This window comes from Larus michahellis, chromosome 1 (assembly GCF_964199755.1).
Source record: "Larus michahellis chromosome 1, bLarMic1.1, whole genome shotgun sequence".
In the NCBI taxonomy this organism is placed as follows: Eukaryota; Metazoa; Chordata; class Aves; order Charadriiformes; family Laridae; genus Larus; species Larus michahellis.
The window spans coordinates 199,320,117-199,347,058 of NC_133896.1; the positions used below are offsets into that span (position 1 = coordinate 199,320,117).

The 26,942-nt window shown below is 41.2% G+C and overlaps 2 protein-coding genes across 4 annotated transcripts; one reads left to right on the plus strand and one right to left on the minus strand.

Moving 5' to 3' along the window:
- The first annotated feature begins 306 nt into the window (after window positions 1–306).
- Window positions 307–14,931, plus strand: SLC46A3 (solute carrier family 46 member 3). Of its 3 annotated transcripts, none has more exons than XM_074568510.1 (6): window positions 307–471; window positions 625–849; window positions 6,624–7,497; window positions 7,916–7,999; window positions 9,488–9,644; window positions 12,271–14,931. In XM_074568510.1, the coding sequence occupies exons 2-6, from the start codon at window positions 655–657 to the stop codon at window positions 12,356–12,358; spliced, it is 1,398 nt and encodes a 465-aa protein (XP_074424611.1). In that variant the 5' UTR covers window positions 307–471; window positions 625–654; the 3' UTR covers window positions 12,359–14,931. The 3 variants fall into 3 exon arrangements, with proteins under 3 accessions (XP_074424611.1, XP_074424628.1, XP_074424619.1); XM_074568527.1 differs by having other exon boundaries at window positions 470–524; XM_074568518.1 differs by lacking the exon at window positions 307–471 and having other exon boundaries at window positions 535–849.
- A 2,764-nt stretch (window positions 14,932–17,695) lies between these two features.
- Window positions 17,696–26,362, minus strand: POMP (proteasome maturation protein). Its single transcript, XM_074568529.1, has 6 exons — window positions 26,272–26,362; window positions 24,699–24,796; window positions 23,794–23,854; window positions 21,548–21,649; window positions 19,559–19,652; window positions 17,696–17,910 (listed from the first exon to the last, which is right to left on the minus strand). Exons 1-6 carry the CDS (start codon window positions 26,272–26,274, stop codon window positions 17,843–17,845), a joined length of 426 nt encoding a protein of 141 aa, XP_074424630.1. The 5' UTR covers window positions 26,275–26,362; the 3' UTR covers window positions 17,696–17,842.
- Between the last annotated feature and the right edge of the window lie 580 nt (window positions 26,363–26,942).

Sequence of the window (26,942 nt, forward strand, 5' to 3'; positions counted from 1 at the left end):
GTCTGTCCCAGTAAACACTGGGTGACAGCAACGCCTGGCACGCTGCTGCCCGGGGGGTGAAAAATCACAAAACTGCTGATTTGTCACCATTCCCAGCAGCCGCACCACCACCACGTATGCCCTGGCACGGGTGCCGACACCGGGGGAGAGGGGGGAAGAAGCTCCTCCTCCCTTCGGGTGCGGGCTGCCCACAGGCCGCGACAAATGTCATATCCCCTCATCCCGCCGACCACCCCGGGGCTTCCCTGCTCGGCCCCGGCGGCCCGCCCAGGCCGCGGTCCCGCCCGCCCCAGCGCCCCGCCCGCCGAGGGACAGCGGGGCCGAGATGGCGGCCGGCGGGGGAGGGAAGGGCGGGGAAACTGTCCTCGTCGTCCCGCCTCCTCATGTCACGCACCGGCGGCACGGAGTGACCTCCGCTGACGGGAGGAGAGCGGCCGGCGGGCGGTGACACGGCCGGGGCCGGCGGGGCAGGTGCGGCCGGGGTTGAGGCGGGCGGGTGCTCCGTGATGACTTGTCCCGGGCAGGTCGGGTCTGTCAGGCGGCCGGTGCGGGGCGGAGCGGAGCGTGTCGGGTGTTTTCCCTTCGCGTCGTGAGTTAATCGCGTTGCGTTGTGCTGGTCCGCAGGGCTGAGCGCCAGGGGAGGGCGAGGAAGAGATGAGGAAGGTTCTGTGCGTGGAGCCCGTCATTTTCCTCTACACGTTCGCCTCCTCCCTGACCAGCCCGCTGGTGCAGCAGTTCATCTACCGGCGGCTGTGGGAGAGCGAGTACAACTCCACCTTCGTGAGCCCTGGCAGCAACGCCACTTACTGCGAGCAGAATAAAAGCAGCCCGGCTTATGTCAAGCAGAAGGTAAGAGGGGGAGGGGAAAAAAAAAAAAAGCCAATTGTAGATAAACTTGCGGGCGGGAGGTGCTGTCGCAGCGTAACCTCCTCTTCTATAACCTTACTTAACCTTTTATCTATAGGCAAGGGGTAGTTTTGTAACCCGCTGTCGCTATGCCGTCCCGTTGCTCTCGCGGTGCGCTGCAGGGAGCTGTGGTGCTTTTAAAGTGGGGAAAAAAAAAATCTCTCCAGGAAGACACTGAGATAAATTCCTATTTTAGCGGGAGTTGAAAACCATCTTAGAGGCTGGGGCCCAAATTGGCATTGGCCTGGCATTACCGCGGGGACCAGGGAAGGCTCCTCCCTCCAGCTGTGCACATCTGTGTGTGAGCTGTCAGTTCTCTCTCTGGCTTCTGGTGTTCCTTGTGAGCACACAAGGTTTAGCAAACTTCCTGTAATTACCAGGAACAAGATTTAGTTTAGAATACATTTATTTCAGAGGAATTACAAGAATGAAGGATGGGGAGGGTTAAAATAATTTTTTTTTTTTTTGTAATTTTAAAATGCAAAAAGATAATTTAACCGATCTTTGCACCATCAAACATAGTTGATGGTTTACCATTCATAGCAGTGCTTGTCTGCCTTGTTGAAATACAAAGATGGCAAGGTGACAGCATCCCATGGTCAACTACTTTTTTGGCACTTTTTCATGGTTCAGCATGCTGGATACCTAGTTGTTGGTTGGAACCTCTTCCATTGCACTTCCAGTGCAGTTTTAATGCTACACTTAAGCGGAGCTAACTATGGGATGCCAGCAGAAGAGATGATCATACTCCATTTTCCTTTCCTCCCCCCACCCCTCACCCCCCATGCATTTTATCTCCCAATTCTGCAGTTACAGGTTATGGTTTGGATTTGATCAGGGCACTGATTAAACAGACAGCTTTTTGAGTTTGTTGGGTTTTTAGTGTTGTTTTCTGAAGCAGTGCACTGCTTCGACACTCTCCGGCTGATTGCTGTATCTAACATGGAGTTGGCAGAGGGAAGAGGTACAACAGAGCCATCCTTGTCAACAGCAACTCACAGTTAGGTTGGATCAAGAGGAACATGAAACCACTGTAGAGTCAGAAGAGTAGGTGGCTCAGACTGTAAATTACACAGCAGATGGAGTTATGGAAATGGTCAACTGGCATTCCCCTATGCTGCCGAAAGGGCGGCACCTGAAAATTTTTGCTCACATTCCAGATTTGAATCTCTGATGCGCTGCGTATGCACAAGACTGAACACCTGAGCTCATCTACTTCATCTGTCATACATAAAAGAATTTTTTTAATGGTATATGCTTCCATTAAAGATGATCAAATAAATAATTCAGGATTTTTAGCATGGAGTAGGTTCTTCCTCGTGACAGAAGCCAATCTTAGTAGAAAGAATGTGAAAGTAAAAAGGTCGATAGAATTGTAGTCCAGCCTGCTTTCTGGGCTGACCCATCAGCCAAGGACGGTAATGTATGCCACCCATCGGAATTAATTTGGAGATAATAAACAATTATTGTCTGAGAAATGCTTGTATGTTACTCTCTGAAAGTGTTTTCTTTAGTAGTAGCTCCACTTTTGGTGCTGTGTGTGGGCATTTTGTCACAGGGTGTCATGTGTCAAGCATGACATGGAAGGAGCATCTATAAGAAACCCATACGTGGTGCATACAGTTCTAATTGCAGAGCCCATCAAGAAACCTGCATTTCAGAAACATTCCTGCCCTTTGTGTTTGCTAGAAACCCCCCAAATTCAACCTGATTTTCAAATTATGATCACCTGTGCTCAGGATATAGGACTTCATATTTCTTTTTGCAAAACACTGAAGCAGAGTGCTTAATTGCAACTAAAGTTCAGATAGCATCTCTTGAGGTGGTGAATTCACACATTACAGTTTTTTTGGCATAAAGGATACAAAGCATAATTAACTTGATACTTGAGAACATGAATCCTTCAAGACAGTAGCTGAATAATGGCCAACAGAACTTTGTTTCCCTTTCCTGCCCAATTTCCATTCCCTCCATTCCCGTGACTGCCAGCAGGGCATGAGCTTTTGACCAGTCATGCTCTTGTGTGGATGTCTTGCCTGCATTTTGATACCACCCTTGTTACCGTAGTACGAGGATGTAAAATGCGAAAACCCCATTCATTTCAGTGGAGGCTGGTCTCTGTGCTGAGTAATAGTCCTGCATGTGGGGAAAAGAGTAGATCCAGCAATGGAGTTCCTAGCCCCTGGCTGAGGAGATCGGAAGTAGGTGTTCTGGATTTTCCAATACCATCTGACCTGACTTACATTTACAGATGCTGTAAATTGTGCTGTCAGGAATGTTCCCAGCAGGCCCTGTTTGGCATTAACATTTAGAACACCTCCCTTAATAGTTAATTTAGTATAAGTCCTTCCATTCTGAGAATGGAGAAGCCTTTTACTAATTTCACTCATTTTGAAGCAAAATATAAAGGAAAATTGAAGACAAAAATCACTTGGAGCCTGCAAAAAAGTAGAATAGAGTTCAAAATGGATAGTTTTGCAGGATTTAGATTAATTATTTCTTACAATTTGAAGCAAATTAGTTATTTTATAATGACATGAGTTCAAAGGTAATTTGAATACAAGCTGAAGCATTCCAATCACTGCCTTGGATAACCCGCTTCTTTTATCTCAGAAAGAGCTGTATTACTAATCATTAAGCGTTATTTGTCATCCAGTTTATTCATTAACCAATCCATGTATTTTCCTTTGCTACACAGTAATATTTTTTAATTTTATGAGCCTATCAGTTTATCACATCCTGTACATTGTGCAGCCTCAGGCGCTACACTGCTCTATTAATTTAATCCTTACAGAAGTGAATTGCTTCTTCATTTTGATTCTTTTAATTTTGAAAGATGAGATTTTAAGAACAATTTCTGTCCACCATGAGCATTTTTTCAGAGTAGAGTGAATTTGCAAATTAAAAAACTAGACCTTTCTCTTCAAATTTATGTAGTTCCATTGATTTTAAGAGAGTGATATTATCTTAAAGCAGCTGAGAGTTTGATCTGACATTTTCTGTAGTCTTTTCCATTGACTTTATAAAAACATGAAGTGGGCAGTTGAGCGCTTTACACTCTAAATGGAGTTTTTCTGTACTTTTAGTCTCCTCGTCAGTAGACAGCAAGTCATTTATGTCAGCAAGGCTACGGTCATTTGCAGTATCAGGATGGGTAGCCACGTTCTTTGTGTTGCACGCCTATATCCAAAGGAATGAAACCCAAGTCTTTGTTGTTCTATTCCTCCAGTTTAACACTTCATTATGATTTGGCAGTAATATTTATACTGTATGGTTAATGTGGGTTGAGATGATATATAATAACACATAGTTTTATTTCTAATGTATTAGCATCTCTTAGACGCTCATGTCTTTGAACTGGATGATACTAGTAAAGAAGTGATGCCTGCAACTACATAGATTCTCTTTGTCAGCAGGGGAGGAGTTAAAGAATAGAATATTATTTTCCATCTTGGCTTGTTCAGTCTTCGTGGTTTTGACCCTTCCAGGGTGACTACAGTGTGGGCCAATGGACAGGACATCATGAATCCTGAGGTAGTCAGACACCGTAAGGCAAGAGAGTAAAAGACTCCAGAGTTCTGGGGATCTTGAGGGCCTTTCCTTGAGGGTTTCAGCATCAACCGAATTTTCCTCTTGCAATAAAACCTGGTATCTTGTAAACAAAGAGATTGAACTGAAAACTCGTGGTCTTTGTAAATATAAATAGGAACTTCTAAAGCATTCAGCAGCTTTTAAAATTGCCCAGAGTACATTCCTGGAAATTCTAGGGTTTTTTCATCTTTTGGATTGGAGATTATGTTGGCTACAGAGAAAACACCTGAAACGTGGAATGTAGATGTGTTGAATACAGGCTGAGAACGGCTTGGGAAGACTTACACAGCTGTACCTGCTACTGATTGAAATGAGTGCCCAAGTCAGTGTGATTTCTCAGAAAACTTGAAGAAAACTTTCGAAGTGACTTTACTCTCTGCATCTGAAAGTTTATCTTACAGAGTGTAAAGGGTTTGTGTGAAAGAAGTTACTTCCTTTTCCCCTGCTGCATGCTGTCTGATCAGGTGGTTGACTTTGAAAGGGCTTCTGTGGCTGCTGTCTGACCTGCATCGATATATTAAAAGCAAGATCTGAATTAGCTTGCTGAGCATCATTTAGCAGCTGGCTTCATAACAAGATAGTCTCTTTTTTTTTAATTGATTTTTCTTTAGTTCTTTTTTTCTGCAGCCATTCGTGTTCTGTTAACTGGTTGCTACATTTGTTTTTTATACTTCCGTTAAAAAGAACTCAGAAATTTTTCCCGTAACGGGTGTTTACAGTTTATTGTCATAGTGTTAGCTGCTGCTCGTTATGTAAATACCTGCTATAGCATATCTACAGAGACATCCCTGATGTGGACAGTTTCTGAATCCAGAGCTCTCCAGTGTTTTAAAAATTAGATAATTCATATATTAGTGAGTTGGTATCATTTTTAATGCTGTGTTTTAAATTTTTATTATTATTGTTATTGTTGTTATTATTAACATTGTACATTGGGATGTCAGAACAAATTCTGATCTGCTTACTTGCCCAATGTGCTGCTCAGTGAATCGTTTCTTGTAACCCTCTCAGTAGGATTATTTAGGAGGAAAAATGATGTCCTGTGAGTAGGGAGCACAGGGTGTTTTCCTCAATCAAAGACTGTTTTAGTGCTGATTTCTGAGGGATTAAAATAAGCCCAGTGTCCTTTTGCCATACCCTCTGTTGAAGGAGATACTTACAGTGTAAGCATCAGCTCTTGTAAATGCATGTTCAAAAGAACTGATCTCTTGTCTCCATTGGAACTTCTCTGTCAAGAGTGCTAGTAAGACTCTATCTTAAGAAATAAATTCTGGCTTAAAATGTAACAAGGGATGTTCGAGGAATATTGAAGGTAAAATTACAAAAGTGGGAATCTTTGAATATGCAATTCCTTTGTATTAGTGATTACTGTAATATAATGCATTCTTATAAACACACGGTAATGTGGTGTATTGTATTATAGCCTAATGTATTCTAATGTCATATAATCTGTCATGGTACAGCCCCATCCAGCAACAAGTGCCACGCAGCCACTCGCGCAGTTCTCCGCCTTCCCCCAAGAAGGGCAGGGAGAAGAGGGAGGAAAGGAGGGGAAAGGGAAAAAAACCTCGTGGGCTGACATAAAGACAGTTTAATAGAACAACAGAAAAGGAAAATAACAGTAATGATGACACAAGTTACTGTCACCACCTGGTGATTTGGTACCTTCCCAAGCAGCGATCGCGAGTACCCGTTCCTCGACTATCCCCATTTATATACCGAGCACGACGCCTATGGTAGGGAATATTCCATTGGCCATTCCATCATTCTGTCTGTGCTCCTTCTCAGCTTCTATGGGAAACTGAAAAGAGTCCTTGAAAAAAAGACAAACATCACCTTGCAACAACTAAAACAATACGCATTATTGTCATTCCTTTTGCACCAAATCTGAATCACAGCAACCACTAGAATGAAAATTAATTCTGTCCCAGCTGAAACCAAGACAAATCTTATAAAACATTATTGTATATGTTAGGTTTTATCATAGTATAATTTATAATCTAGAAACACGTATTGTGTTATACATTATATTGCATGCTAATCATTATGTAAGTGTAATATTATTATAGATAATTTTTTTACAAGGTATTATATTATTTACAATTACTTTTGTTTTCTCTTTGCAGGAAGTTCAAGAAAAAGCCTCTGTTTTTAATATGCAGTTGGACTTAACTGGAGCAGTTCCCAGCCTTATAGTTGCTTTTGTTATTGTGGCTAATGGGGATCGCCAGGGACGCAAAAGGTCTTTAGTTTTACCGTCAATGGGAGCTTTGATTGCTGATATTTGCCTCACTGTAATATCATATTTTTCCTTGTCACTCTCTGTCCTATTTGCGGTTGCATTTATTAGTGGACTGTTTGGGAGTATGGCAACTTTCCTTGGAGGAGGCTTTGCTTTTATAGCAGATGTGTGCCACGATGAGAAGCAGAAGACAACGCGAATAGCTGTGGTGGATTTGATTTTTGGAGTTGTATCTGGATTGGCAGGACTGTCATCTGGCTACTTTTTAAGAGGAATAGGCTTTACATGGACATTTGTGACAGCATCTCTGCTTCATGTTGTTAATATTATCTATATTATACTTTTTCTGGAAGATACAGTAGGCATATCTCAGTTCCAGGACCAGTCACCAGTATCTTGTAAAGAACTTCTGAGGGACACATTTTCTGGGGTGTACATGCTTTTTAAAACTGCCCCTTATAAAAAGAGAATTTTAATCATTGTGTTACTTTTTACCTTTATGACTTATTTGTTTACTATGGTTGGTGGGAGTTCGCTTTTTACACTGTATGAACTGGATGAGCCGCTCTGCTGGAATGAAGTATACATTGGATATGGAGCAGCTGCATTCACTTCTGTCTCTCTGACAAGTTTTTTAGGAGTTTATTTATTTTCTAAATGTCTCAAAGACATCTATATAGTCTTTATTGGGATATTTTCTTACGTTGGAGGAATGGTCATGGCTGCGTTTGCCAAAACGACCCTGCTCATGTTTTTAGGTGAGTTCATAACCGGTTGTTCCATGGGCAACAATATTTGTGAAAATACTGTGATGTTATCTGTAATGAGTGCAGTTAGTAGATATTAGACCTGCTGTCTTAACAGGGTCATAGAGAGGTAAAATACACAAGGTTGGGTCAGACTGTTTTAGGATGTAATAAAAGATGAAGTGTGCAGAGAGGCAATGGAATTACTTGCTTATGATTTGGTTTTAGTACATACAGATATATTGGATTTATTCATTTCTGTGCTTGGGTAATTGTGCCTCAGTGCACTCCTAGTTGGACTTGTCTATTGCCTGTTACTGTTTGGGGAACTGAGCATTCAAAAGTATATGACTAATTAATTTGCAATGTATTTGTAAAATCCCATTTTTTTATTACTTCAGTGTCTCATGACTGATTCATTGCTTTACAGTACGAGTACCATCTTTGCTCTGCTTTATGCCTATTCCTGTTCTCCGCTCCATGCTGTCAAAAGTGGTTCTCACTGGTGAACAGGGTGAGTAGAATTTGTTTTTAAACAATACAATATGGTATCATTATACCATAATGCACCAAGATTACCTTTAAACAAGCAGCTATGCATTGGTATTTTAAGACTGCTTTTCTTTCAATTTCCATATAATATGACCCTGTGTCATAATATTAATGGCTTTTGATTCTGAATTTAATATAAACAACATTGTGTTTAAAAACTACTGCAAGTTTCAGCCTTCAAAGGAGATACTGCTGTAAAAATAAAGACCGTGGGGGAACTTGAAGCAGAGGAATGCTTAAGATTTGTACAGCTGTGATTTCACAAGTGCTTCTACATTCACAAGATTTTGACATGCAGAGAAAGATATATTTCTGTTACTTAGTCAATGTCATAGTTGATAATTTAGAAAGATGAGCAATAGGTGGTCAATCTTCAAACCACTTGAAAACCACTAGACTCAGATCCTGAGCTGTGTACTCAGTTTCACGGGTTCCTGCAGCTACTTAAACATGTCCCAAAAGATACAGCATATTACTTCTCAAAGTCCTTTCCTTATGGAACACAGAAAAAAGCATGTCAGGCCTCAAAATGTGGCTCTAGCATCCCATATTTTGCTTTTGGGAACCATATACTTTCTAGAAGTGTTCTCCTGAGTTGTTTGGTTTTATTTTTTAAAAGATGTATTTTTGTACACTAAAACAAAGATCTCTTTGTACTTAACTTTCCTAAAGTACACCTCTGTTTTTGCAGTTTCTTGGCATTCTTCAGGGTTTTGGGTAGTTGAGTAACTAGATGCAGGAATCAGGTTGCCTCTTGTCATCCTTTTCTGCTTACCTGTTGTGATTTTGTTTATGGTCCTGTGAATATGAACGCAGCTTGGGAAAACGTGTTCAAACAAGACACTGATGGGGTAGACTGCAACCCCAATGGGTAGTTCAGTGGAAAAAGGTTGTTTCTTTCCTTTCAAAAATGAGTAGGAGGCGGTGGTTATGTGCTGAACAAGCAGTTTTTGTTGGATCAGAGCCTTTTCTGCATATAAGGGTGAAGATTAGAGAAGGAAGAAAAATGGAAGAGTGGGAATCGAGAGGAGACTTGGAAGGGGCAAAGGATGGAGATGTGTGGAACATGGTTAGTGAGGACAAACAGGAGAATTGGAAGGGGTGAAGGATGGAGCTGTGCAGAACATGGTTAGTGAGGATGAACAGTTTGAACTTCATGTGATAAACAGATTGAAGAAAGTAGGTATGGTGATAGAAAAGTAGCACAGAAAAACAGTTTCCATGAGCAAAATGTTGTGGGTTTTTTTCATTTAAAAAACAGATTTTTTTGTAGGAGTCACCACAGAAGACACATAGCAAAGGCGTATGATACTCTGGTGCTTATTACTTGCATGCTTGCTAAAATACTGTAGATAGATAGATCATTCAAAACAAGTTTAAAAACTTTAGTACTTTGAAGGACTTGGTTTTATTTTGTTTTGTTTGTAATCCATCCATTTGTTTTTGGCAGGTGCTGTGTTTGCTTGTATTGCCTGTTTAGAAGTTGTGACCGGCACTATTTCACTGTCAGTTTTTAATATTCTCTATGCAGCTACTGTTGCATGGTTCTCAGGCTTTAGCTTCCTCTTATCGGCAGGCCTTTGTCTAATTCCACTGACTGTCCTGTGGTAAGTATGCATCAGGAGGGTGCTTCTGACTGCTTTTACTGCTGTTTTGATGTGAGTTGAAGCGGAATGGTTTAGTGCAGTAGTTCTCAAACTTCGATATTTTCTAGCATGCTGGGCTTATTTTGTGTGTAGCCTTCCCTCCAGCTTCCACCCAGTTCATATCTAGCAAGCCTATGGAAGGTACAGGAGGCTGCTAGGAGTGGGGCAGGGCTGAAACGAGGGGACCTGACAGTGTCTTGCCTGGGGAAACAGATAGGAGAGAGGGAGACCAGGCTATGGGGGGCGCTGCTTTCTCTCAGTGAGGCTTGACCAGTCTCTGAGGAGAGTGGAGCTGCTCTGCAGCTGCCGGTAGCTGTAGTTCATAGAATCACAGAATCATAGGGTTGGAAGGGACCTCTGGAGATCATCTAGTCCAACCCCCCTGCCAGAGCAGGGTCACCCAGAGCAGGCTGCACAGGAACGCGTCCAGGTGGGTTTTGAATGTCTCCAGAGACGGAGACTCCACCACCTCTCTGGGCAGCCTGTGCCAGTGCTCTGCCACCCTCAGGGTAAAGACGTTCCTCCTCATGTTTAGGTGGAACTTCCTATGCTCAAGTTTGTGCCCGTTACCTCTTGTCCTGTCCCTGGGCACCACTGAAAAGAGCCTGGCCCCATCCTCCTGACACCCACCCTTTAAGTATTTATAAGTGTTGATAAGATTCCCCCTCAGCCGTCTTTTTTCCAGACTGAAGAGATCCAAATCCCTCAGCCTTTCTTCATAAGGGAGGTGTTCCAGTCCCCTAATCATCTTGGTAGCCCTTTGCTGCACCCTCTCCAGCAGTTCCCTGTCCTTCTTGAGCCGGGGAGCCCAGAACTGGACACAGTACTCCAGGTGTGGCCTCACCAAGGCAGAGTAGAGGGGGAGGATGACCTTCCTCCACCTGCTGGCCACACTCTTCTTGATGCACCCCAGGATGCCATTGGCCTTTTTGGCCACGAGGACACATTGCTGGCTCATGGTCTTCCTGTTGTCCACCAGGACTCCCAGGTCTCTTTCAGCTGAGCTGCTCTCCAGCAGGTCAGCCCCCAGTTTCCTGTTTTTTCTCTAACACCTACTCCCCTACGCCTTGCTGGAGTTTTTCCATCACCAGCCCTCTCTGGCCCTGATCCAGCTACCTCCCCTCAGCTCCATGCTGTGAACTTGTCACTTCTTTCCCCCAAACTGAAATCTACCCTGAATGTACTACTGGTGGGATACCCCATACCCTTGACTGCAAGTGTGTGCCTTCTGTTGGTTAGAGACCTTTATGTGGTCTTTCCTACTGGAAAGCCTTTCATGAAGAACAAAAGTAACAGATCACTTGAAAGGCGTGAGCTTAATTTTGGAGCCTGAGCCCTTCTAGATGCTAATGAGGGTTATAAACATGACCAGTCACCCAGTCATGGGTGACTATCCTTAGTCATGGGTACCTTGTGACCCAGTGTCATTAAAATCTGTAAAAGATCTGCACTAACTTTCTGCCCCATATGAATAAACCTCTAGATAGGTTTAAAAAATACGCCTCTAGCATTTGCATCTAATCATATCTAGTGACCATCTAGTAATACTGACAGTGAAAGGTCATTATTCATGAGTATTCATAAGAGCAAAGTTCACTTTCCATTATGTCTTTTTAGGATGCTGAAACATAGATCTAAATGACAGAAGGATCACTTTTCATTAGATAGATTAATATTCAGGGAGGGAAAAGCTATTTTTCTTAAGAGGGTGGTACTCTTGCTGGAGGCTTCTATCTTTTTTCCTAATGCTTAGACTTTACTTCAGTCACCTTTTATTCTACATCGGCTGCATTTTAAGTTTTAAATAGTCGGTGATAATGCTACAGATTTATAACATTTCACATACTTTCAAGTCTGTGCCTGCCTGACTACAGTGTTTTACACAGCCTATTCAGAGAAGCTGCACTGATGGTAACTTAAGACTAAGGTAGTGATGCGTCTCAGACCTGAGGGAATTGAAGCAAAGGGGTCTTGTGTGTGTGTTGAGAATACTTTTCCAGTAAAGTAATAAAAAAATTGAGGAATTCAGTTATATTAACAAAGGCCCAGTAAATACTTGTTTTATTAAATACTAGTTTTAGTTTATTTCCGTGCTGTATAGTAGAGAAAGTTTCTGTTAAGAAAGCACTCTCTTCTGTGCAAAAAGTAACAGGTATTTGTCATCAATTAATCCATCCTGCAGTCAGGACTGTAGTCCATCATCACCTTATATTTTTGAAAGTTATTTTTGTTTTCCTTCTGTCATTAGCGTCTCAGATAGCCTACCTTTTGAATACCCTTTCTCTGAAACCTTTCTTTTGAGAGCGGCATGCAATGTTACTACTTGAGAGCGGAAAGGGTAGATGTTCCAGTCTGTAATAAATCAGGCATAGTGGTTTAGTACTTATCAAAGATGGCAGTAACGATATTGTCTGACTAGTGTAAAAAGGGCAAATACCATTATTGCTTTTGATTACTAAGAAACATCAAGAGCTTTATGCCACAGAAGATGGCGTTAACAGCTATCGTGTGTGTGTTGGTGCTGAATCCGCGTGCTATGCTTTACTATGTCTCCTCTAAAGGTACCTGTCGTATCTGTGTCTTACAGCTGGCTTCTGTGCACAAGCTGGAACGGGGAGGACTTGGCTCTGCTTGCACCTGAAGAAGTATCGAGCATAGAGAGCGTTGATAGTTGAGCAAAGGATTCACCTACCTGGGTTTGCCAGTCTGACATGCGGTGGCAGAGGCCATTATGTCATACAGAGACGCAGAGATAACACAACAGTCGCAGATGCAATCTCCAAGTGGCCCTCCGGCAATAAGCACTAAATTGGTAGCGCTCTTTATCCAGTCACTTCTTAGCACTTGAATAAAGCTAGCTTTTATACTTAACTATGCAAATAAGCTGGCAATGGAGATTTTAATGCTGCTTTCAGCATGAAGAAAAAAATAAGGTAGCATGATACTCTCTTTCCACTTATCCTTTCTCAAGTTTGAGAATGTCAGCTGTGGACTGTGATAACATCTTGTCTCATTCTAAGTGGGGCGACAGAGATAACGCTTACCAACCCAGAGGGTGCTGGCAGTTCTGCTGAAGCCAGCAGAGCTCGTGCCAGCTGAGGATGCGGTCCACTGTGTGCATCTTAAAAGGCCTGTCTTAATGGTGAAGCCCCCAAACCTGTCTAAAACGACTAAACTAAAAGGTACTTTTTTCAGAAAGCAACCAAACTGGAGGCAGTACTTGCACCCGCTGTAAGCAGACGTACTGCTCCGCAGTTAGCAGAGAGTGTTTGTGCAAGTTTAATGTATGATGTGTGGACCTTGCTTGTGACTTAGTTCTTAAAATGGATTGTCACACAGAACTGCCATACTTAGAAATTTTCCAGCTTGCAGACTGTGAAGTTAGGCCTGTGCCTACATTTTGCTGAGGCCATATTGCACATTTATTTTTATCATTTTCCATATATTAGGAACTGCATAGAGACACCTCTGTTTTTTGTCCCGTAGATATTTCTTCTTTTTCAGTTGGCTGTACTTAGCTTAAATATTTAGTGAAAGGCTGTAATAGCCTTTCTTTTCACTGGATCGTTGATTATTTTTTTAACAACCCTGAAATGAGGTGACCAAATCTGAATCATGCATCTAATCATCTTGCAACAAATGCAAGATGATTTATGAGCACTTGAACAGCATTTCTCATCTTCAAAGCACTTTACAAACGCTATTAAGAACCTCCTTCCATAGTAGATGATTATCATCCCTGTTGCAGTGAGAGAGAAATGAACAGAGAGGACAAAAGTGACTTGCCGAGGGCCACAGTGTAAATGGGTGAGACTGCCAAACCTAGAAATCAGTTTCTGCACTGACCCTTCACTTTCTTGCTTGACATCTTTAAGTAGAAATTGTCCAGAGTATTAGCTTCTGGAATGCACAGCAGAAGTGTAAATACACCACCATGTCAAGGATCACTCCCATGTGTTTTTTTCAGGGAGAGTTGGACAGCTAGTACTGTTCTGATCCCTGAAAGTACAGGTAGGTTGTATATGACTCTTCTTCCCCAAGACACATTAGGTAGAGGAATCAAAATAACATAAAGTGGTTGACATTCACAGAAGGAAGACTCTAGGAAAGCAACTACGATGTGGATCCTGACTTCACTCGCACACAGCACAGGATAAACATGAAGACAGACGTAGCGTATGCTGTATAATCAACAATCTGCTTACGGCCATTAATATCTATCACATGAACAGAGTACTCCTCAGAGCTTCTCAGCAGTACTCCACCAAAAAAATTAGTACCACATCATGATGCTATTGTAGATCCTTTTTGTTTGAATGACAGCATTGTTTCCAAGCTATGTATCCTGATCCCTGAGAAGCTTGGAAGAGGGTTCAGATAAGGTTAAGGAGAGTTTACACTGTCCAGGAGACCATCAGTGGTGAAAACAGTGCAGGTTATCGAGGACAGGGGGAATGAATATTTACACAGCTAATAACTATAGCCAGCTCCTACACTTCTGTCCTGAACTACCAAGGCTGATGTTGGCAATTAAAGTTCATTAGCTTTTCCTAGCTAGTTTAGATACTGGCCAGTAAATAAAATGGCTTAACTTCCCTCCCTCGAGGTGCCCAAGTTGCTGCCAACTTGTTGGAGAAGCAAGCCCAGTTTCACAATAATCAATGGGTCCAGAACATAATGAGGGCTTTTAGAGAGATTAACAAAACCGATGTAAAGGATTTCAGCACAAAGATTACATTGTCTTCCTTGCCTTGTCATTATGCAGTTATGTAAGGCTTTATAAATTAACTGTTTCACATAAAGCTGCCTGGAAAAAAGTAAAGCAAAGTCAGAAGGGGTGTGCGCCTTCCCTTCCTTTTCAATGCACACCTCTGCTAGCAGTCGGAAGGTGGCAATAAAGCAAGCCCATTCCACAGTGGCGTTGTGTCAGTCCAAATGAGAACAAACGCATACACTTCAGGAATGACTTTGTTATGGATTGATTTTGCTGTACAAAGTATTTGCTGTTTGCAAAGTATTTTTGGTAGACACAGCACTTTGAACTGGCTGTAGGTTTAGGTCAAAGCACGTGAAGGAGAGCTGTGGTTTTAAAGTGCCTAGCAGAGTGCAAGCTGAGGAAACCAGGTACTAACGTGCTTCAGATTATTAAATCAAAATCTTCAAAGTTTGTAATAGTTGCTCTATTTGTATATAAATGCAAATTATTTTGACAGAAATTAATAATGAAGTTTGTTTTTTAAAAACTCTATGTTGTATGTGTAGTTATTGCTTTGTTTTTTGACAAATAGCCAATGGGATGACTGGTGGAGGAATGTTTATGTAAACAGAAGCAGTGGCACTATGGTATCATCTATTTTTTGCGATCATAACAAACAAACAGCAGTGCAGGAAGATGTGCTTTTGCCTCCCTCCTGCGCTTGGGGAGAGGAAAAGATGCTGCCCAGAACATCAGCGCCAAGAAGAGAGGGGGAATTGCGGAGCAGGGACAGCACTGCTGTCTCCAAGAAGTCAGTGAGGGGACTTGAGTTGCACCCGTCAGACCAGTGGATCTGCAGGTGCCTTCCTCCCCTTGCCCAGCTTGGGTCCAACATGAGACCAAGGCTGGGTCTGTCCCAGCTCCACTTGTCAGCACGCCAGGCTTGGCACAACTCCAGAGCTACTACTTGGGGCTCCTGCTTTACAGGATGAAAAATTCACGTAGAAACAGGGAGAAGGGACTGGCCCAGGAAGCCCAGTGCCCAGCTCACCACACCGCAACACCCTGCCTTTTTATCTCAAAGGCTCTTTGCCTCACTCCTGTTGACTCCTGTTCACTTTATTAACAGCATAGAGTCTTGCACAGGCCTCTTTCTTACACACACCATTTGCTTTCCAGCCAGGCTAACCCCTAAAATTAGCTCCTTACAGAAATAATGAGCAATGCAGCTTCCCTGCTCTGAATATGGCTTGATCTCACCAAAGATTATAATAAAGTATACTAATTGTTGAATAAAACCACCTAGAAATTACATGCAGCCTCCTCATCTGCATCCGCTCTTCGCTTTACCGAGAAACTCTACTAAATTACTTGTCTTAATGAAATTTTGCTTAGAAACAAGAGCCTCCATCTTTCAACCAACACCAGGAAAGGCCAACTAGCTAGATAGACTGAGGCAGGGAGCTATAAGGTACCAGCAACTGTGTACAACTATTGGGATGGCTGCCTGTATTATGAACAGCACTGGTAAGAAGGCAGACCTGAAAATCCTCCTAAAAATCCATGTCTGTACCCTGATTTGTCCCAGACCTGGCAAGGTAATCCCTCACCCTTGCTGGCCTGAGCCTAGAGCAGTACAAAGCCTACTGAACCCCAAGCTTGCTTTGGTAAAACAAACCAGTTTACTTCTGCTTTATACAAAACTGTCAAGAAACTTCTCAATTACAAAACGGCTACCAATTCTGATATTTAATGAAGTACATCAGCTCACAGAAAGACCAGGACAGCTATGGAAAAAACAGTGAGTAGGTCTACGCTTGCACGTTCAATTTATTGGTCCTATGTTTAACCTAAGGCAGAAAATACAAATGAAATAGCTTGTATTTCATAGCACAAGCCTCTCATCTCTGCAACTCTCAAGTGAAAGACAATTTTAGAAGCTTCACTTCTTAAATGCACCAGGTTTAAATATAAAACCACCAGTAAAGTATCTCATACTGTGTTATCTCAAATGTTTTTAATTTGCTGCAATGTTTTGCAACAGATGCACATAAAACCACTGCAAAACTTACAGGAGAGAAGCTAGAGGCTTTCGCCCACCTGGGTAGGGAATCTGTGGCAGATTTAAGCACACTGGAGATGTTTGGAATTGTGAAAAGAGGTTTATAGCAACATTTCTGCTAAAATTATCTGCAAAAGAAAGCTGAGTGCACTTAGCAGTTTAAAACCTGCTGAATACAGTTCCTGCCTTAGAAACATTGCTTCAACCTCCCCACCTATGACGAGAGATGACATCTTTTGAACCACACACTTTTTTTTTTTTCCTTCTAATATGCCACATATTATCTGCCTTGCAGGATTTACACAACACATATAAAATCAGAAAATAGTTGTTATAACTCTTAATAACACACTTCCCTCCAGTTAAGCGTATACACACACAAAAAAGCTTATAGTGGCCTGCTCCTTCAAAAGGCATATTTAAGTATAGGTCTCATTCTTCCTTAATTAAGATCTGATTTTGGTAAACCCACAAAAAATTATTTCTGTATTTGTCATCTAGTACCACTATATCTTCATGTTCTCTCTGCAGCAGCTTTATTAGGTACTGTCATAATTAGGCATTGCATTCTTTCTTCTCCTCTGAATACTAAAATACCTAGATCTAGGAGTGCTCTTTTGGATTATGTTTATGGATTTTAAAACACCTCTTTAAACTCCAAATGGTACTTGTTTTACTTTCAGAAAGCAGAATAACCTCTTAGGGACACAGATGAAAGACATCCAGACTTCTAATTCCCTTCTTACAGTGATACTTACCAATTCTACACAAAAGCTTACTGGCTCACACATGAACAACTGTCAATGGGGCGGGGGGATAAAACGTATGTAGCAGGATTCTCTGGGCAGTGCAGAAGTTAAAAATCTTTAAAAAATACTGCAAGAGAAAGGAACAACACTGTTTGTGTTGTGGATAAGAGATTTTGATTTACGATTAAATATATTTTGGAACACAACAGCATTTATAGCAAACTTTTATTCAATAGTTTAAAAAGTGTATGGAAGTTTTCATGAACAAAGAGTTACTCAATGGAAAATACTTACTTTTCCCCCTTAAAAAGTTCTTCTGCAAGAACATCCATTAAATGCATTTACCTACAGTTATAAAATGCATTGGTATTTTTGGATTTCTTGTATACATATATAGCATTCCATAGTTAAGAAGCTATTATCCTGAGCAGTGTATGAAGAGACTTATTTAAACTACCTAGTTACAGGACATTTATATAATTGACAACAAGCACAGAACAATGTATAGACTTTAAACATTTAATGTGCCTTTTCATCAAGGAAGGCAAATGATAACTGTAGGACTGCTTAACACTGAGTGTCAATTTAGCATCATGTATTTAGATCTGCAGTATAAAGACACGCACAAAACATTTTTGTGGAGTACATTTTGTTACAATAAACCAAGCTTGTATTCCATCATCATGTGTGGTTCTCCCATAACCTCACTCTGTGAAGGATCTGGAAAAAAAAAAGTCAACAGCATGAGGCTTTTACCAAGCTACAAAGACCAACAATAACTATGAACATGATGGTTTGGTTTGTTGTTTGTTTTTTATTCTAATACTTAGCGCAAGAGTGACAGCATTGCACAATGCAGATCTGTAACTTATAAGTCTCTATCCAAAGCAATGATCAGGTAACAAATGCACCTATAGTGGAAGCGTGTTTCATAAAGAGACAGACAAAACCAACCAGTTCTACATAGGCACAGTCTCCTGTAGCCTGAATCTCAAGGCTGATTTGAGTTTTGTGTTTGAGAGAACTCAAGTCTGACTGAAGCTTTTCCCCACAGGTGCCCCACACCTTTGCAGTGCAACTTCTCTGCACAATAGGAGCTCACTCTCCAGCCCTTCTGTTAGTTGGGACATTCTTCCCCACCTAACTGCCTAGTTTCACAGAAATTCTACGCCTTTAAATGTCTCTGAGACTTCCTCCCTTCTGTAAAGTACAGTTGACATTAGCCACTGTACTCCAAGGTTACACAGGAATGTGCAGAGAGCACAAGAAATACCAATACTGACAGTATGAACTTAATTTCCATACAAAAAATAAAAATTAAAAAAATCAAGGCCAGAAAAAAGGTTGTGACTGCACATTGGAAGAAATACATTTCTTTATGGGTATATCAGAGTGTTTTACTTCCATAAATAGGCATATTGATGCCTTTGATTCCTACAGAGACATCAAAATTATCTAATCCAGCCCCAGCTAATAAATAGAACCTTACAAAAAACACTTTTAAACCACTCACTCTTTAGCACTGTATAAATACGTAACAGCTTGTTGTGAGCAATGGGAAATAATCAAATTCCTATAAGTTATGTTTGATATTGTTCTACCCCTCTGAACCGCAATAACCTAAGATTCCTTCCCTTGCTCCCTGTAGATCCACCTCAGAAAATAACCCCATAGTTACCTCATACCTCTAGATTCCCCACTTACCCTTCCATTATTTCCAGTTTCCTATCTCCCTGGCTCTTTCCATTCTCCAATTTCACCTCAAAATACCCTCTGCTTCCTTCCCCTGTCCTTAACCACCAGCTAGAAAGAAATAATTTTTTTTTTTTAACTATTTTTCCAGGTTTACTCTATTCCACACTTACTAACCATCAGTAGCACACCACACAACTGCAAACCGTTGAGTTAATTTGAGGGAGCCTTCCTTCCCCCTGCCACATCTCTGGTTCATTAGTTTGGTATCTCTCTGATAGCCTTTCTTTAATTATAGAACTTATAAAAATTTTATATCTTTGAATCTCCACCTGTCAAAATCTGCACAAGTAGTTCAAATGTTTCTGGGGAAACAGGCATACAATATAAATGCATAATCTTCTACTCCTTTAGAAACCCAGCCTGCAAGCAAAACAGTAGCTTACTCAATATGTCACACTCATTTCCACACAACTAGCAGCTGAACCACATTTATCTTTCCTCCCCCCAGTGCTTCTTTGCCTTTAGGAATTCAATTTTTTCTTAGTAATCCATGTGTTTAATTTCTTAGTAATCTGTGTGTTTAATTTTCTTATTCCATAGAGACAAAGAACTTCACAGTTCCCAAATTTTACCTTTAAACGTTTCTATAACATTTAAAACGGAATGTATTTACCATTAAGGATGTCCTCAAAGCTGATGCATTCATCATTTCCCCTCAGAGTATCCAGTGCTATGTTTGAGCTGTGAAGAAATGGGAGACGCTGGACCTGTAAAAAGACAAGAGTTCAGGTTTCTGCAAGTCTGAAATTGAGTTTTATATTTGGATCCCTCAGTCAGAAGGGACTGAGAAAAGCGGTGGGCAAAGTCACTTCTTCCTTCAAAAACAGTGATGAAATAAGAACTACTGGCACACAGATAGCAAATCCCACTTAACACCACCATCTTCTATTGTTTACCTCTCTGTTTTGAAAAGAGCAGCCTTCCAACAGATTTGTAGCTTTTAATGCAGTGCAGCTAATACAGCAAATAGCGTAATTAAAAAAAGTAGGGGTTTTTTTCCTCCTCTGTCATCACATAAGGCTGGAAAGGCTCACTGCAACAAACACATCAACACCCTGAGGTCAATATGGGACGACTGACATACACTCCAGGGTTTGGAAACCACATTCTAAGTTACCTACATTTCTGACATAAGTCAGGAATGTAAGTGAAAGAGCGATCTTGATTTTCACAGCTAAACATAATCCTGCTTGCAGTTAATCTAAATGATAATTATTTCTCTGATCACCACCAATTCTTAAGTTTCAAGTCCACTTCCAGCTACTTTCACCACTCTCTTCTGTACCCTTCACCCCAGTATTAAAAAAAAAAAAAATAGTTGTCAAGCCATACATACAGCATTCAGATCTTAAATATTCTGAGAATGGCATATCCATACTTAGAATTGCATTCACTACTAGTAGTGATACTTCAGTTATACCACAAATGTATTTTACAGCCATAAAATTATGTAGCTATCTCTTTACATATAAAATTTGTCAAAGACTTCCATAATCACTACTGGTACAATTGTCAGAAGTTCACATCCAGTAAACGTTTTAGAAAAGTGAAATTAAACCACAAGAGAACTTGTACATCTAGCATGAAGCTGGGAGTGAAAAACCTTCTAATCACCGTATTTCCCCCACCCATACACCCAAGAATAACTGTGGAGGCACACACTAGCAGGATATCCTCACCTGCCTCATTTTCTGCCATGTGCTAACATCAGTTAGGAAAAAGATTTTTCCTCACAAGACAGCACAGCTGAGATCAACGGATGTTTTCATACATCCTGTCTGACTTCCACATCTTCAGGACCAGTAATTTCTGCCAAGTTTAATGCAGCTTGGTGTGGTTCAGTAGCACCTGATCCACTAGAAGGGAGTATAAAATTACTCCAATTCACTTGGAAAAACAACTCTTAATAGCTTGATAAACTTCAACAAGCCAAAAAGGTTTACTAGGACCAACAAGCTTTTCGTGTTTCCTAAGGGACAAAGTCGGACTCCCTACAGTTACACTCTACCCTATGAGATAAGGAAGAGGAGATATAGACTCAGCTTCCCAATTAAGACTTAAAATCTTTGAACTTAACTCCCTGTAGACCTCCTCTGCCTGATCCTACAAGAAAAGCTGCAGAATAATAAGCATATAGCAAATTCTCTGCTTCAGGTTTCACATTACGTCTATATCTACTCCCAAATCACTACCTGCCTCAGATCTGTAAGTCTCTTTGCCCTACAGATGCAGAGATTCGTTCCCATAGAGGTCATACGTGCTACAGAGGAGAATATTAATTTTAGGAATTAATATTCAATTCCTCCTGCTTTTCTCTAAAGGCTTACAGGAAGCTAGTTCACAGAAACCCTAGAGCAGTTACCACTTCACCAAATAACCAATAAAAGAACAGCAGCTGAAAGGCTTTAGCATATTGACTGTTCTGGAACTATTAATTGCAATGTTTGTTTGTTTTCTTTAAAAAAAAAAAGCAGTCCAGTGAAAGAATTTCTTTTGGAAACATAGGGTATTTCAACAAAGAAAGGTGTCTTTCTGAAAGTATGTTTCGAGATAAACTTTTTTCAAGTGGATTAAGTTATACCAGTTGGATAAAGATGCCTACCTGTTTCACCGCTCTGAATTCCATCTGCAGCTTTAAAGGTGCATGGAGTCCTTGAATATTTCTCAGCGTGTCAAAGTTTGTTTTATCTTGATTTAACTGGAACTGTAACAAAATTGATTTTTATTTTAGAAAGAGTTACTTTCAAATACAGTCATAGAACAGATTTGTGACATCCTACTTAAATGAACATGCTTATTAAATTTATATGTAAAAATTCAGTGATTCCATCATATATGTCTCAAATGTACACGAAAGATAGTGACAGTAATATCTGTTTTATGGAAAAAAAAATTGCTTTTTGCTGGATTTTATTACAAATAAATAGTAGCAATTTTGTTATTTTTGACAATCAGGACGTGTAACACCACCAAGTGGTGTAGTGTTGCACTACTTTATTACAATATTGTATACACAATTGATGTTACTATTAAACATCAAAGATTCTACTTTAAAACACTCAAAATACTTATTTTCTGACCAAGCACCACAGAGCACCACATATACTCCACAGGATTCTGAAAAGCAAAAGGAAGCTCATAATTTTACCAACTGCTCTAAAATTGATCAGGAAGACAGAGAAAATCTGTTCAGTAGAGGATTCTTTTAATGAAAAAGTGCCAGCTAACAGATACTGAGGTACGCTAAAGTAATTTATGCTTAACATTAAACTTAAACTTGAATAATCCAGTCTCAAATTTAGCTTTTACAGTAGTGACTATGAGTGTAATGTTGACACAACACAACACTGTAAAGTAAACCAAAAAATACAAATCTCTAATTTTAAAACCTGTACTCAATCACTATGACAAAAGCTACTAGTACAAGAATACCATCCTGTTTATGCGAACAGATCTCAAAAACCAACAGGAAATTACAAGTCAAAGGCATAACATGCATTTTCTCATAACAGCCTATATTGAATGCTCTTCAAAAGTTAGCAGAAAATACCACTTATATGCTTCACCCCAGACTTATAATTCTCATCACATTATTTTTCCAGTTCTTTAATTTTATGAAGGTAGGGGTCCTTATCTGGGTAGCAGAAAAATTTGGTTTCTATTAGTACTACCTGAATAACCTACCATTTATGGCAGTAAAACCAAACATAACTATCTCAGGCTAAGGTAAGTCTTTTACCATTTAAATGCACATGAAAATAATTCTCAGCTAAATTGGCCACAAACTTACAGAAAAACTAACCAAACAATATGTTGAAAAAAACAATTTAAAAGTTCTACATACTTCTTAGGGGATCACATTGTCTGTTTTAATTATTTTTGTGCATTTTTTTCTCTCTAACATGTAACCATTTATTAATGCAGGTTTTATACAGCAAGAACAGAGTTAAAAACTAAGTTACAGTAGTCAGTTGGAAAAAAAAATAATCAACTGACAAATAGCTCTGAAACATTTATAGTATTTATAAACAGGCTCATGAAGTTGGTGTCACATTAACATCATCCTTTGAAATCAGGACAACATTAGCTCAACACAGCACTAGCACTGGTTAGATTTAGAATACATTAGACACAACATTCAGACCTCATCATGCTGATTAGCTTTGCAATTTGGAACATTCTATCCAAATACTGCCTTTGCTTCAGGACATTTTATTACATCAGTTCCTCTGTGCTGAGAAAAGAAGCACCAAAGACAAGGTTCAGTTCAACCAGGTATTTAGCCAAGGCTGTCAGTCTAGTCTCCCTTTGCCTTCAACCTATAGTCCACAGACCACTCTTAAGTAGTCCACGAGTGATGACTAAGCTGGACAAGATTGCATAAACTTATGATGAACTGTGTGTAAAATTTCTAGATGGGATCAAGAAATCAAATGAAAACTATTTATGTGTTCACAGACTGAAAGTCTGAAAATGAAGATATATGGTAACCCTAGACAAAATGGGAAGATCGGTCTTTCTGAATTGACAGGTGCGCTCCCCACCTAACTATAGAGGCTGTATAAACAGCCCCTAGATGACTAAACCTTACTAAGTCCCTACTTGGAAGCCCACTTACACACTTGAAGTGGACAGAGTCACAAGTGGGAGGTTAACATTAAACAAATTTGCCAACAGTGTCTATTTGCACAAATAAAATGTTACTATTCTTGAACATCTTTATTCTGTTAAAGGCAAGACCCTACCCATTACCTGTTACCACACAAAGCAGTCCAGGTAACCACACTGTTAATTTAAACTTCATAATTAGTTAAGAGTGAAGATGGCTACATTTGATGTTACACTTACATTTTTTTCTGACAACTCCAGTGGGTGGCTGGGCAACAATTCATTCTTCACACTTGTAAAGCTAGAAATACAAGTAAAAAAATTGAAGTTCAAATTAATCATGGTATTGGTTTCTCAGATACAATCATCAGCCCACAAGGACATACAATTAGCACAGTTTAAACTATGAAAAAAAAAAAAAAAGAGACCTCTAACTACAGCACTACCAGAAGAAAAAGAATTTAAGTTTCAGGCATCCTTTTTTCTCTGTGTTTGACAAAACAAAATAACAGTTTTTCTTCCTTGACCCTCTTCAGAAATAGAGAAAAATATTAATACATGAAAACATCACAGATTTAATTATGTCCAAGCTAAATGGTATCTGATTTTATACGTCTCCAAGCTTTTGCAACTGAATATTGTACATAGCTTACACACACACGGTTGTGTTACCCACCCACATTTTAAACTCCACAAAATTATTTTAGATTCATTATCCAAGACATGTACATAGCTTTGCACTCATGTAAAATGTCAAAATCCAAACCCACCGTTTTTACTGTATTAACTTTACTTTTTGTACTAATGCTGAAATTAAACATTTCCCACAGTACTATAGCACACTCATATACATGTATATTAAAAACTAGCATATATTTCATAACTATTAATAATTTGCCATCTCTTTTCTAAAGAGCAGTATCACACAGGTAAGAGTCAATTAATGCTATCTACTTCTTGAAATGATGTTTCACACAAACTTCATGCTTGAAAGACAATCTGATTACATATGTGCACTTTATGCTACAGCTTTTGTGATACTCCTTCCAAGAACCTCCTCTAAAATGCCAACGTTTACTGCATACTTTCTTCCTACATCTGAAGTTCAACATGGGCTATAGCCCAACTCAACAAGTAAAGCATACCCTCTACGCAGAAGATCATGACCTTCAAATGGTCCTGAAGCTGAAAATTCAGTAATTGGGATACTATCCTTCAACAAAGAAGCAGCACCTCTGGAATTCTGGGGGGGGAAAAAAAAAGTGAGGATTACTTTAACAGAACCAGACCCCTTTCACATGGGCCATTTGATCAGGCAAATGAAACAAAGTGCTCACATACTTCTTAAACTACTCATGTGCAAGGCCTAGACTTCAGTGTCTCTTAAAAAAAAAAAAAACACCCAAAAAACCCCACAAACTCCACACTACATTGTTATCAGACTTTCTGAAAGAATTATAGTTAAAGGTACTGGTAACACCTTTTTTTGTATCTGGCTGAAAAAGCTAATCTCACAGTTACCCCTTGTTCATTTCCACCCTGGGCAGAAAGGAAGAAGGCAGGTCATGCTCAGCTGACAGGACAGAAAGGAACATGCCTGAGCATTCCTTCATTTACTCCAATATAGACAAAATCAAGTAAGATCACACTGATGCTATCCATTGTTTAAGGCTGCCATAAAGAGGACAAGGTGTATTCAAGTGGTCTAATATGCCAGTTAACTGAAGAGCAAAGAAAAAACAGTAACTTGTAGCAGAAAACAAGAAAAACACAGACATAAAGCTACCTTAACCAAGACCACTAATTTCATGCTAACCTGCCCAATGATACTGTAGTGATTTTAGGATTGTTCACAAAAATTGCTCCACCAATAGGCCAATGTATAATAAACTCTGGAAGGTGACAGCAATAGTCTCTGGAAAGTGACAGTGATGAGCTGTTCAGTGCAGGAGTTTCTTCCAGCAGATCCAACAGAAAATTCTTGCTTACAGTTAAGGTCTTTTGTACTAAAGTGTTAACTGGAAATAACCTAACAGCTATTAAAAAACCCTAAAGTACCTGTTATTACATGCATATAACACGCCGACCAACTAACATACTCAACGCTGACCAGACCTTTCTGAGATTGCTGTAAGTGAACACATTAAAGACATACATTAACTGGAAGATGTGACAACAGAGAAGATCAAAGTGAAAGTCAAACACAAGGAGAAAAACATAAAATACTCCCAAAAGTGATGCTCTCAAGTCACGCCAGTGCCCGGTCCGTCTCAGGCGGTCACAAACCACTGCTACCCACCGCAGAGGACGGTGGCACGACCTCCCTCCGCGGGAGGCCGGGGCTCTCGGCCTCCCCGTCCCCCTCCGCTTCCAGGAAAAGGGCTTTAACCGCAGCCGCGCACCCTCCGGCCCCACCGGCCCCGAGTACCCATGGGGATACCCAGCGGAGACCGACCAGCGCAGGATGGGGAACGAGGGACACCTCTGCCCCGGTGAGGGCCTCCGACCCGGCAGCACGAGCGCCCGCCATGGCCGCCCCGGACCCCCGTGACTCAGCACAGCCCCACCGCCCCTCGCCCAACGGCCGCCACCATCGAGGACCCCAACAGTCGAAGGAGGTAAGGGGATGGGGAGGGGTAGACAGACACACACACACCACGCCAGTCCGGTTCGGGGTTTCCCCCTCTAGCTCCGGCGGCGCCGCCAGCCCCCACTCACCATCTTGTCCCCACACGAGCAACCACTTCCGCCTCCTCCTCCTCACTTCCGCTCCGCCCCCGGCGCGCGGCGTCACACGCAGGGAGGGAACGGCCGCCCGCGCGGGGAGGGGCGGGGCCTCGCGGGGGCGGGGCCGAGGCTGCCCTGAGGCGGGAGGGGGAGGGATAATGGCGGCGGCACCGTCCTGAGGTACTGTGAGGGGAGGGGGCTTCGTCTCCGGCCCTGTGGCCTCCTCGTACGTGGCTTACCTGCTTTCAAGGCTGTTGCTCGCAGACTTAATGCACTGTGCCCACAAAACCCAGCAGTGCTGGTACCACTCTGGCCCCAAGAAGGAGCTGGAGTTGGACCAGTGGCTTCCCACAGTAGGCCAGGGTGGCCACGTTGTGGGGTGGGGGGTGCTTTTCTCGGTCAACGACATCCTCTCCCAGTGGGCTACAGTTAGCAAAAGCAGAGAGCTTGGGTTGGCAGGCCACCTGATAGCCTGAGGTAGTGAAATGAAACAACGGTGCTTCCTGAGGTACAGATGGCCAGCCATGGAGCCTTCCTGGGCAACACTGTGCAAGCAAGAGATATCGGTACACCAGGGATTGCAGGTGGCCCTCAGGACCTTGATCTTCTGTCAGTAGCCAACAGGGATGGGCCTGCAGCAGGTTAACGTTTGGAAATTAATT